At 37.2% G+C, this 14,233-nt stretch overlaps 1 protein-coding gene across 2 annotated transcripts in view; it reads right to left on the reverse strand.

Annotated features, from left to right (window-relative positions):
• LOC121329304 (immunoglobulin superfamily member 21-like) overlaps positions 1–14,233 on the reverse strand; it is a 113,261-nt gene that overhangs the window by 54,199 nt on the left and 44,829 nt on the right. For both annotated transcript variants that reach the window (XM_041274852.1, XM_041274851.1), the window contains exon 2: positions 6,455–6,567. In XM_041274852.1, the coding sequence (XP_041130786.1) occupies positions 6,455–6,567 (113 nt within the window). The remainder of the gene's footprint in view (positions 1–6,454; positions 6,568–14,233) is intronic.

A 14,233-nucleotide genomic window follows, 5' to 3' on the forward strand; every position in this document is an offset into this window, starting at 1 on the left:
AACTGTATGTATCTGTTCTGATGGACAGCAGCCCTGGAAAACTACAATGGATTTGAGGCTGCCATTTCTGGCAAAACATTTGTAACACATTTTAACATGCATTTGGTATATGAACACCCAATACTCATTAATAAATAATTGCCATATCATGGTTCCAGATCAATACCAGTGTACTACTCTATCGGAACCGCAATACTGGTTTCAAATTGCTTTTATTGCCATTGATAACTATGCTATGGTTTCTTCAGATGCAGTATTAAAATTATACTATATTTTGGTTGTCCTTGCTAAGCCAGAGTTCGCTGGGCGAAATGAGTCTATGCTACAGACTTGCTATGTAACGTGAAATGGCATTTTTTACGAGCACCCAGTCAAAACAGTGCTATGACTGGAGGTGAATAGGGGAAGCCCCGTTGGGCAAGTTTTGTGAAGCAGGAATTTTCTTCATCAAGGTGACACAATCAGATCAGCCCTCTGCAGGAAGCATCCTCTATGCATGCTGCTGTGCTCAACAGCCACTCTCAGGGTTGGGAATATGCTAAAACTGGACTGGGCTGGGAGTTGTTGGTTTTAACCCTTTATGGCACAGAGGACATATGTGTCCCACAAATAAAATTCTGCTGACTTTCTTATTTTTGCAATGAGGTGCACGAAACAGGGTTTAAAATTAACTGACTGGGTCTGATCATGCAAATCGTTAGTTTCCTTGTGATGCTTGAGTCGCTCTCAAAACCGTTCCATTGCTTGTGGACCTGAAAGGGTTGAAGTGATTGAAGCTAACAGAATAATTATCTCTTCCAATCACATCCATTACCTATATAGGTCTCAAACGTGTGCTTTTTAAAGAAACCTGTTTTTAACAAATGTTTATTTTCATTTTAAAACATGATCTTCCATCTCCAGTGGTTTTTTTTAGCAGTTTTGAGATCAGATTGTCCTAGTGTGCTAATTTTCTAGACTTGTTACTAATAATGAAGAAGGTTGGCATTACACTCAGTAAACACTGACATGAGTCTTAAAGTTGTAAAAGTGTTATCTTGTTGCTGCTTACAAGATAATGCCATTGACAACACACCGGCAGCTGTGCTGTGAATCAAACACTGTGCAGATTGACAAATCACTTGCAATGGTGACGACACGCTGACTTACATTTACAATATGCTTATTACAGAGCACGAATAAGCTGTAAACTGTCCTTAAAATTAACAGTTTATATTCAATGCTTTCCAGATGGTTGCATTGAACTGTTCAGTGCGCCAAAAGTTTCCAACTGCGCTTTGCAAGCAGTTTGTAAAGCTCAGATTCCAGAATCACACAGGGTTGCGTACCGTCGGTTCCATCTGCGGTCTACAGTCCAATCTGTAGCCAGTCAACGTATCGCAGTTTTGAATAATTCCCCTTTAGAATTCCTTCACATACTTCCAAATAAGTATAATTAAAAGATCAAGGCATGTATTGATGTGTGTAATAAGGGTGATGGAAGACCCATAACGACAGAGATACAGTTGCAAAGAAGCCATTTTGTGAAGCATTTTGCTCCTTCTTTATACGATTTTGCATGTAATGATACAAGTTTACCATAGTAAAAGTATATCAAAGTCTAATACAGCATAGTGAAACATGCTAAGGCAAGCATTGTAAAGCCCACAGCATTATCATAAAACATCTTACAAAAATGGGTAAGCTAAGCGAAATGCAAAGAATAACCACGGGAGAAGCATGAAACAGCTATGCTAATTTACAGCGGTAAACTTTTATAAGGACAACTAGGGCTGAGCTTCATCTCTGGAATTGCAAGAAGTCTCCAATTGCGAATTCTGCCTACATGTTTTTTTTTTTTTCTTTTTTTAGTTTTTTTTCAGTTTATATAAATTAATTATTATACATTATATATATATATATATATATAAATTTCCTTGAAGTTTCATCACAATACATTGTACTGTATACCACCATTTTCAAAAAATATAATGTGCACCCTTCAGCATGTTATATAGGAGTTGCATGTTATATATGTAAAATTATACTGCATAATAGTATCCTATATTGTGTAGTTTACTTATTCATTATACAAGAGGTGTATATTATTAAAGGGGTGTGCTTTACTCAAGGGATGTAGACCAAGGATGCAGAGTCATGCATTTTATATACCAGGCGCATTAAAAAAATCAAATACTGTATTATTATTATTATTATTATTATTATTATTATTATTATTATAGAAGATGCTTTTTATCCAAAGCGACTTACAAAGGCTGCTGCAGAGTCACTTCCAATAACGTATCATCCGAAGGATGGAGCACGAGGAGGTTAAGTGACTTGCTCAGGGTCGCACACAGTGAGTCAATGGCTGAACCTGGATCCTCCTGGTAACAAGCACCTTTCTTTAATCACTGGATCAACAAGCTGTCTATTATACAGTACTGAATAATGGTATAACAAAAACCCAGCAAAGATTAAAGTCTGTCTCTGCATGAAACACAACATAACTTAATTGCTGCCTGATTAGAATGGGCAACGTGTCTCAGATAACGAGAGAGCAGGGCATCTTTTATACACACTTCTTTCTCATCCAGATCCTATCAGATGCACGGGTCCCCTGATAGGTTTCAACACAGCTACAAATCCCACATTTGAAAAAAAAAAAGAAAAAAAGAAATGTAGACAGTTTAGTCAAATAAAAGCTAGCAGATTAAAGGGAATTGAAGTCGGAAGCGTGTATAATTGATGTGTTTAATATATTAGCAGAAATGATAAGACGCACTGCTCAGGGAAGATTATTCATTTGTTGTGTCTCCCTCTCTGTGCTTCAGTTCAGACTCCTGATGAAGGGGGACTGCTCCCCTGATGAGTGCTTATAACTGTCATTGTCGATATATAAATGACAGCCAACCCCTCTCTTGTTATAAAGTGAAAACTTGCCAGCCCTCTTTGCTGTTTGGTTATTTAAGCTATTTGTTTTCAAACACGTTTGATTTTGGTCAAAGTCAGATTCAATCTTTGAAACACCCTAAACCAGTTTTTTTTTTCTGCTCACTGTCAAACTCTGGTTTGAGGTTTCACTGAGGGAAACAGAGAGCTCCTATCTACCCTATCTACCCACTCTCTCCCACACCTTTCACATTTTATGAAATGTAGAAATGCCTGTTATAAAAATATAACCAGTATACTTCTACCACTACCGAAATGACCAGCCAACTTTCTCTGGGTCATTCTTGCATAAGAAACTACACAAGTAAAGATATATTATGGCTAATGCCTTTATCTGTGTATACACTTCACTTATATTAATTTTCTCAGAGGACATCAAGACAAATGTTAAGTAGAATATGAAAAACCGGTTGACATCATTATCATTTAATGCCTTTCATCTCTGGAAGCCTCGGTTCAAACTAAGCTTGGGTATAAGTGAAACGAATGTGGTGTTCTCAATTCTTCCTACAGGGAACCATCAGCAATTAGACAGAATTGGCATGTTATGGGCTGAGTAGCAGGGTGTGCTCAGGACAGGACTGAGGTATGCTTGCTTGCAGAGCGGTGAGGGGAAGCTGGTACCATGTCGGACTGTACCATTACCCCTCCCCTTTCATGATCTCTTACAAGAGCAACCAAGGTGTGGCCTCAATCACCATGAATCAAATGCAAAAAAAATAAACATCTCCATGTAGAGATGATTCCCGCCATAACTTTACATTGAGAGAAAGATGATAGCTTTTTATAATGGTTGTCGCTTGAGCCTCACCCATGCTAGTAAGCTGGAATTAACTGTGGTTCAATTTAAAATATGTATATATCAAGCTGTTGTGAAGTCCCAACAACACTATTGTGAAGTACAGCTTGTTTTGACTAGGCTTCTCATGCTGTTATGTTGGGAGCGCTGTATTCAGTAAGAAAGTTAATGGAGTAATATGCTGTGTCTAATTATTACACATAGACACTTTTTTGTATTTTGTTATCTTCGTGATGCCCTAGGATTTGATTGCTCGGCAATATAAACAGTCATGGAATATCAATTTTCAATTAGCTTTGTTTGCTCTCTGTGTGCTGCCATTTAGCTGGGTAGGACTAATGTCAATTCCCAGTAAGATATCAGTAACATCTTTTCTACATGACATTTGAACATCATTAGTAAAGTTAAATTAAGTTTTCTAACAGTACGAAGTCAGTGGACCAAATCAGAGGGAGGTGATTGCTCTATTTGTGGCATGAAAGCAAATATAAACATGATGGAGGGAAAAGGTAGATCTGTATACAAAAAGAATAGCTATGTAACTCACAACTCACATGGTGGGAGCGCCCATTTTGATGACGTTGGGGTGACTTAAAGATACATAATCTAATTTTAAGCACAGAAACACAATGGTTTTATTTGCACTTGCTTTCATGCGGTTAGTCTGGCAGCTTTCTGGGCAGCCCGTCATTTTGTTTCAGAAGGTCTTGAGATTTGTGAACCCTGTCCAGAGCTTTGCTTGAAGCAGCCATCTTGATGTCATCTGAAGCTCTTCTTGTGTTTTGGCTTGTGTTTTGTAATTTGGAGTCATAAGTTGAATGACAATGATGTGAAGATGTGACTTTCTCCAAACAATGGTGTTATATGTCAAATGAACGGCTGCAGTAAGTTTTGTATGTATCTTTTCTCTTCCAGTTTTATTAGTTGCTATGTTGGTGCTTCTGCTAAACCCCCAGTGATTTTAATATAATACTTCAAGCTGGCATTTTTAAGTTAAAGCTCTTTTGATTATTAATAGTGTTTTTTTTTTATTATTATGAGGTAGATGTCGCTCCTTTGTACCTTCAGAGAATTGAAAAAGTGAAGTAAATGTAACTACACGATGGTCGTGAGAGCAGGGAAGATAGACATATGTCAGACCTGTTGTACAGATGATAGAAGGCCATGTTTATTTAAAGCCAGTCATCTAGGATAGAATTTACTTCAGTAATAATATCTGTGCAATGTATTTTGTGGATAACCGCCTACGTGACAGGATTCTTACATTTTAAAACCATAAAATCCCAAAAAGATACATGCAGCCAAGTCTGGGCAAAAACAGAATTATTTTTTTATGAGCTGTCACTTAAAGTCACCTCTGAGAGGATGGGTCTTATCTACATAGCAGAAACAGCTTTTTTATGAGAGAAATATGTTCATTTAAAAGTAAACCCACACACATAGCAGTGAAAGTTTATAGTTCCAGGTTACTTTTTTTTATTATTTTACAGGTTAACAGTGTTGGGAAATGTTTTGTAAATGCAGTTAAATACAGACCAACACTCAGGTAACTTTGGTGAGCGGGTTTGTTTGTTTTCCAGGTATTACTGAATTAGTTGCAATTATAATCGTTTTGGTTACCCAAAAAAAGTGAATTGTTTTCCATGTTTCCCTGTTAAAATTCCATTGCATCTTATCTGTGTGTAGATGTCATCACGTGCACAGAAGATACGGCACCATTCTAAAAAATCAACGATACTTTTCTGTTATTTTTTGGAAGTTTGTGAGTACAATTGTCGTCTTTGAGATTTATAATTATGTTGTGTCAGGGGCTTTCTCATTATAAGAGGTGTCTCTTGTACAGTTTGAGCAGCCACAAGTGCTCAGCTTTATTTCACGGTCCTCTCACCTAAACTGTATGAGATGACATCTCTTATACAAGAAGAGACCCCCGCCCTATACACATGGTATTAACCTATAGCACTGTTTAGTTACCATGGAAAGGTGACATAAGTGTCAGCTGATGTTTTACCTCAGAATTAATTTATGATCGGGTCATTGTAATTGTAGGTTTTGGATCTGGCATTGGTGAAAGGACTGTGCTCTATACACTGTCCTGGCTCTTGAGACTGAGATTATTCTGAATGACCAAGAAGGGGCATCACAGTTAACCTGAAGAAATTCCATGTATTTTCAAGTCCCTGGACCCCAACAACCCCATACCATACTCACTCTTACCCACGAGCCTGCTTACTTGGGGAAAAATCAAACTACATGTCCTCAACTAAAGTCCATGCAAGCTAATGACTGTTTACTGCCAAGCTAAACCGAATGCTACATCTGCTGCTGTGCTATAATACAATTGGCATCTTCACGTTGCTCTATTGTTCTAAGATCATTGTTCAAGCATTTTACATCCCCCTAACATTCAATTATTGATATCATCTAAGACAAAACACTTCAGTGGAGTGATACAATTTAATATTCAGGATAGCAGAAATCTGCAGCAGTTTTTCAATCTTCAGAAACAACAGTCAAATCACAATACATATAACTGTAACAAATTATATTGTCATAAAGACTATTTATAAAATGTGTTTTATATAGTGTTCAGTTATGCTTCTTTGCTGAAGCAGGACACTGAAAAAATAGTCACAGACCAGCCATCACGGTTCCTGTTTGCAACTGAAAAGGTTACAAATTCCATCCAGTAACCCCTCAGTAACCCCCCAAGCAGGTACTCACCCGATACCACACGATCTCTCGCAGCCTCCCATCGGTCTTGAAGTTGCATTTCAGTGTTACGGTGTCTCCCACTACAACAGGAGGAAGAGGTTCTATGGTGACAGTTAGGTAACCTGGGGACCAGACAAAGAAACACAAGTCTTAACCCCTGGAATGATAACACATTCACCTCAAAGAGCATTGAAAATGAAATGGTGTGATAACCAAGGCTTTCAAATCTTCTTATTCTGAGCTTGTTAAACCTTATACATATTTTGCTTCCTTTCTTGTTTATTGTGGTATTTTTAAAAAAAAACAACAACAACAACATTATATTAAGATTTATCAAGTGCAACCTTTAGACCAAAATAAATACATAAATAAATAAAATACAATCTGATGTATAACCACTTCCTGTTTAGTAGATTACAATGGTCTGGTAGCAGCTAGACTATTTCAGGAAGTGAACAGCAACATTCCCCGCCATGTAGCACATATTACAAGCTAATTTACTTGAATGCAGATATTAGGACAATATTCATTATTGGCCTCAATATTTAAAATATACCGCGAGGGACGAGTATTTACAAATAGAAATGTGAGTTTGACAGTTGAATTGGTGGTGTATTAGTAACAAAACTACAGCTTTTTATGAAATGCATTGGTCTATGGCTGTTTGCCATTGTATAAAGTAAAGACATTGAGTATCATCACACATGCCAGCAAGCTCTCTTTAAACGACTGAACTGTTGCTACACCCTGAGCTAGCAAGATGACAGCTCTCTGAAAGAGCAGGAGGCTGTCGGTTGGATGCCTGGCTGGGGTTGATTTAGCACAGACATTAGTGTTGAATGAGAACTCTGGGCAGAAGCGAGCAAGCTGACACAGCCTGTCCTAATGAGAAAGACAAATCCGTCAGTGAGTGTGCAAGTACAAGAGGGATCAGGTCGAGCCGCTCGCTCCTCTGGATCCTCTGGAGGCAGTGACGGGAGCTGCCAGTGAGTGCAGCTGTTATAGTTGCTCAGCACAAATAACACCAAGCCGTTGTCAAGGCTGGGTGAGCAGATACATCAAATAACGTCTGCAAATAATTCCATTGACTTAGATGTATCAACTTCATTCTGAATTGACACAAAAGATGAGGCTATATCTCTTGTTGTTTTTTAAAAGTGTTTACAATAAGATTGAAAGAGAAAATAAATCACAGTCCAGTGTGAAAAGTTACAAGTCTCCACCTCAGTCATTCTCAGCATGGACCGAGGGACCTTCACTCTGCTTGATGCAGAGAAGACCACTCTTTATACACGGTGTAATGTAAAGCGAAACTCCTTTGTTAAAATATCCTAATTTAAATAATGAGGATTGGAAGATCAATGTTATGTTAGTAGAGTTTATTATAAATGAGACACAGTATGCGAAGCAATAAAATGCATTTGTGTTGCAGTATGTCACAATGAAAAAAAATGAAGATCTGCTCAGTACATTTTCACGACATGTAGCTACATGAGTGTTAAACAGCATCACTCAGAGCCACAGGAATCATCTCAGTGTTAAATTAAATGTTGATATAGACCACACAGGTAGCGTATTGTTTTTTGTTCTTAATAAGGACACCCTTAGTCCCACAAAAACATTCTTGCTACTCAATTGCCCGGAGCTCAACAGTTTCAAATTGTTATGCAATTGTTTTATTTTTCTTTTCCAGAATGTCATTTAAATTCCCTCATTTCAAAGCCCTAGTTCCCAAAGTTTTAGCTCCTGTGTCCCTAAGGCTGAGCAGTGCTGAAGAATGTGTTTATCTAAGAAAAAGCTTTGCATAATTTAATTGATGAAGAAAAACAAACAATATTCCTAACGCATGTTCATGTCAAGTTTATATTTCTATAATGTCTACCGATATGAATTCAAACAAACTTTGAGATAAATACATAATTATGTATCCAGATTTCCATGTGTCTTTGATTCATAGTCTACATAGGGTTTGTCTAAGTAGGAAAGTTTGTAAATAACTGGTTGAAATTAATGTGTTTTTGTTTGTCTGGGGGATATGATTACTTTCAAAATTCTTATTGAATTACTGAAAGTAATCATATTGAAACTTTTTATTTAAACTTTATTTTAACCAGGATGTGGATTTAAATGGAGTTATTTAAGCAATTCAAAACCACCCCTATCATTTTCATTGAAACGGTTTATTTTGGATTAGCTTTGTTAATTTAAGCACAACGATTCTTTTTACTGCTGTAAATAGACAGCACGGCTCTTAGCCGGATTTCATGTTTGTTCAACCATGCCCGTCATCTGTCACACACTTTAACACTAACAGTACTTCCAATTCCCCTCATTCGAAATAGCCACTTAGGGAAACCCAATCTGTGAAATGTCCCCAAAGACCATCTTGCTTCTTTTCACTCAATAGCTCATTATAACATCAAGTTCTGAACATATTACAGTAAATGAGTTTATTGTCTCATACAAATCAATGCATCCTTCTCATGTTTCGACAAAGCAACCTGTTTGAAGAAATCTTTTATTAACACAACCACGATCTCTTACTTGGCTATTGATGTTTCTTTAAATTCTTCTTTTTGACAAAGTGGGGTGAGAAGTTCAGTCTCCATGACCCATGAATCCTCTCTTTTCTGGCTGTTTCAGTGTCATCAAAGCGTATGTCTGCTTTGTGATGTGGAATACACTACTACCAGGGAAGGTCTCAATCTACCATAACTATTAAACGCCCACTAGTGCTGAATTTAAAAGTCTTTAGACTTCTAATTGAAATGTTTGTCATTGAATTTATTCAGTTTCTTTTAGTATTTCTCAATAGAGATCAAAATCTTGACCAACCAACCCAGAGGGTGAGCAAGATTATCTTTTCTAGTCCATGTTTTTGTGCCAACCATGTTCTAAATTTAAACCTCATTCCGGTCTTTGAAGTAGTTAATTATTTCAGTATATCTATCAAATAAGGGTTTTGTGCAATTCAGGTGGATTCCCCTGTGCTGTTAAATACTCTACAGGATGTAGGTTGATCAAATGATCCCCATTTATTGTCATTAACGACATGCAATGTGGAAACATTCAAATCTCTGGTGCCAGGTATGGCAGTTTCCCATAGCGTGAATTCTAAAACCTGATTGCCTGCCAAACTTCAGGCACAATGCTTTTGAACAAAGCTGTAGAGAAGCAAAATCTCTGTTTTGTGTTCTATGAAGGGATTGACGTCAACCATCAGTTGATACCATGATTAGACTTTTCCAGAAATGATCCTTCAGCACAAGTGTAAAGTTGTCAACTGGCAAAATAAGTTATGTTACTTTAACAGTTGGTCATTCCTACAGACCAAGCTACACTTGTACAGACATAAAACATGCATGCAGAAGACGTGTATTGAGTGCTGTCCTTGCAATCCAAAAGGCAGAGCTTTCTATATAATTCTCATTAGCAATTCTGCAAGTGGTTATCAGTTTGAAATACATAAACTGTGAATATGTGAGATTGTAAATGGCTCTAATTAACTTCCATTAGGTTGCTTTTAGGGCACTTGGATGCCGCAGGCATGCCTGATTCTATCATAAGAGGGATTAAAATGGGAGCTAATGGGCGCAGCAGAAAAAGTGTACCATTATTTCTGACAGCAGTTTATGGATTATTTATTTATTGATTCTTTTTTTTAAACCCTTGAAACAACAAGACACTAAACTAAAAGAGCAACTGGGCATGGGTAGGAAATATTACACTTCTCTAATGTTTGGCTCTTGTTATTTCGATTCGCTTTATATATCATTTTTTGTTTCAGTACTTACACCCGGGTGACTTTTAAAACTCAGAAGGTGAAAGCCTCAATGTTGTCTCACCAGAGCTCTCAGGAACCTGCCCAATCGTAGTGCCCACAGTGGATGTAAAAAATACTACATTTGTTCTATGGGGTATTTATTACCAATGCGCTTATCACAAACACAAGCGGCAGAGTGTTGCAGAAGGACAGGTTAAAGGTGTAGCAGATGTACTTTGACATTAGACATGTTTCTAAGAGCTCTTTTGAAGACACAGAGGTTCTTTAAAGTCTATAAAACTGTTTAGGGATATTTTTGATTTAACATCGGCAGCTTAATCTCAAAGAATATTTTGTTCAAACTGCGGAGAGTGACCATTTAAACTTAAAGAGGTACTGTGCCTTATGCACAAACTTAAAGAAAACTATGAAAACAGAAAGTACAGATCGCAGTACAAACCACATCTTTACCCTGTCTTACCAATACTGTTGCCTCCCATATGCTTGTTAGAAGTGGGAGTTGAATGGTAAATGATAATGTTATATTTTATCACTGGCAATACAAACTGCTTGATGATACAATGCAAACTCTCCCAATAACACTACAGTGCCTGGTTTCAAGTATTACTTGTCCACTTGCCCATACTTTTATTCACCAAGCCTATTCAATCCATAAACTGCGATGCCCAAACAAATGCTGTGCCACTGGAAACAATACTGTGGTTCTGCAATGGTTGTATGAACTACTAGGATGTTTTCTTTAACAGTGAATTTGGTATATACAGTACTTCAACGGCAGTAGTGTATAAGTAACAGGATTAATTTTCCTCATAGTGAAACTGGGCCGCAGACAGTGTGATGGTATATACTTCAATGCAAGTACTGTAAAAGTAACAGGATTAGCGATCCCTTGTGGAGACTGTGCCCCTGTGGTCCTGCAATAGTGTTAGTTAAGCCTTACAGAGACTGGTGATGCACTAACTGAACAGCAATACTGTAACAGGAATTTAGTTAATTATACCTTATAGTATCCAAAGCAGTACATTTTTGAACGCTGCAGTTAATGTGGTCAAGCGTGAACTCTCATTATCTTGTAAGTATTTGTTAATGTTACTTGGTACGGAAGGTTGTTGTAAGACATGTCATCTGATGCAGTTCAGGTGAGACAGGTTAGACTCACAAATTCATATTAAAACCTGCAGACCTGCAACAGTCATTGTACAACCCACAACCCCCCCCCCCCACCCCCCCCATCCCTGTTTGGATGATGCAAAAACTGACGTTTGCCATTATCAACATATGATTGTATTTACACTCCATTCACAGAGTGGTTCTTAATTGTAGTTGTAAATGATATCATTTTAAATTAGCCAATGCTATTGTTTTCTTTTTCTTTTATTGATTCAAAATATAGTTTTAACTTCAGTCAGATTAATCATTGTCCAAAATGTTCTACATTATAATCAGGCTCACCAATTATTGTAGTCACAACTTTAGCACAGCACATTAACAAATCCTGTGTGTGCTATGAGGGAAACTTAAGGGAACCATTTAACACAGAATAACGTCACCCAGGTAAACGAAGATGCATCTGTGCTTTCACCCCCACCCGCTCTAGCAATAGGACACCAACCCCCTTTCTTCAATGAAAAGGTACTTTAAAAACAGTACCTGTGGTTATCCCTTAAACACTTCTGAAGCTCTACTGCGTGAGAAGCTTGGTATGTGACACAGAGTCGACCCTCATGGGAAGCAATGAGCCGGAGGCAGGGAAGAAAAGGCTGTGCAAGATGTGTGTTTCAAAGTGAGAAATAAGGGGATACTTTGTGGGGGGGATAGAAAGGTGATGGAGAACAGACCTCAATTCTCAAGGGACAATGGTAGCTCTAAGACTGGGCAATGATATGAGGTTGCTAGTTGTAGAATGGTATTGCTTTAGTATCATCACATAACAATGTGTCAAAAAGGTGTCAACCATTTTCACAGTCTCAATTTTGACTTTATTTTCTACATGCAATATTCGTTTACAAATCTACTGTCATCACTGCTAATTACCAAAGACCAATTGTTTAACAGTGTCCCGCTTACTATGTGCTCTTTATCTTTTCCATGCATGGGATTTACAGTAAATGTGTATATGAGTAAATCCCCATACATGTTACATTCATCTGTACATGTGAACAGATCTGCTGGAGGGAGATGACATTTACAGCACAGCAAGATTGGGCATATGAGCTAATTTGAAAGCTGACATAAAAATGCACTCAGCAATTCGGGAGAAATGCCACAGTGTCTTTGTTTTTTTTTACATGCTATTTTACATCTTGTCCCCCTGCAGTATCTGGTATCAGGGAGTAAGCAGCTTAAAAGGAGGAAATAAATAACTATTGTGTTTTGTACTTTCAGTGCTATTTTTTTACATTCTGGTATAGCATGTCCAATAACTATTCTTATTAATAATGACAAGATTGTTAGTACCATGCATTTCCCCTGCCACAGCTAAAGAAGTAAGCCACCATGATAGTGTGCACTACACATCAAAAAATGTGTGACATACAGTATAAAATACAGCTATCACAGTCTATATCCCCAGATTTCACCCATTTCTCTCGCCCAATTCCCTTACTGCTGTAATACCCACACAACAGCTCAAGAGAACTGAGGGTCTAATCCTACCATCAAACCAATTGCCTCTTTAAACGCAGGAGCTCTGCAGCAGATGTAGGTTAGTTACCAGCTCCTGAGGACAAGCATGTAGAGGAATGATGTGACATAGTCCCTACAGATTTTACCCTATAGGATCCCCAACCAAGATTAACCGCTTGGCAGAGCTAGGATACAAACAGCACTGCGGACGGCATGAATCACCTTACACACCACGCTGCCTTTATCAACCCTTATGAAAAAAACTTAGATTTTAATATATGGTAGAAAAGTATGATCCTTATATTTTCATATATAGAAATTGACCGCTTTTTGTATATTTTAAATATATGGGATATATTTAAAATATATTTTAGTCTGTAATCCGTATATTTATTTTTATATGTTGAAAATATACAGTATGGTGTAACATATATTTTAATTATTCTGTAATCCATATAAAATAAATATTTGGATTACAGACTAAAATGTATTTTAAATATATCCCATATATTTAAAATATACAAAAAGGTTACAAATATACAAAAAAACACTAAAAGAATCTAGTAGAATCGTACTGGTATTTTGAGTAGTTCTCCTATAAGTTACATTATAAAATGGGTTCCATATAATTCCATGCAACCAGAAAATCAAGAAAGTGATAGCCCAATGTATCAGAAGAAAATGTTGGTCTTGATGTACAGCCAATCAGCAATAAGCAGTGCAATGTGTGAATCTGCTAAAAAAAAAGTAATGCAAAAGACAAGAATATCTTGATGGCAAATTGAGAAAGCCTTGCTTACAGGTCCAGTCTGCATGATGACGCAAGGCATCTGTATTTAGAAAGTACAAACAGCCAGTTCTTCAGTTCCAATCTGTATACTACATTATGATACTCCGTGAGTACTGATTGATTTATATTTTGTCACTTGTGCACAGGTTGACATTCACATTCATTTGGAAATCACTGATGAAGTGTGCTTTAATTCAGTTCTTTAAGCAGGTCAGTCTATTTTTAAATGTACTGTACAAGTACTGGCGGTATGAAATGATCATGTGAGTTTCGAGGGCTGCTACCTTAATAAGTGTTGCTTTTGTTCTACACATTCATTATTATTATATTAATTTAAAGTGTAGTGGTACTGTTCAAAGTCAGAGTAGTGTGATTATCTTGGGCTATATAATAAACCAGTCTTTTGATCTTTTAGCTGTTTAAAGTCAAGAATGATCTGTCAGTGGAGGGGAATTGATTGCATTGCTTGGCTTTTTGTCATAATTATTAACTACTTTATAAGAACTTTATTTGTGTGTGATATGTCAGGATCACGGAGCAAGCCAGCAGCATTCAAAATGTATTGCAAATATTTTAAAAAATTCATTCA

The sequence above is a fragment of the Polyodon spathula genome, chromosome 16 (genome assembly GCF_017654505.1).
Source record: "Polyodon spathula isolate WHYD16114869_AA chromosome 16, ASM1765450v1, whole genome shotgun sequence".
Taxonomy (NCBI): domain Eukaryota; kingdom Metazoa; phylum Chordata; class Actinopteri; order Acipenseriformes; family Polyodontidae; genus Polyodon; species Polyodon spathula.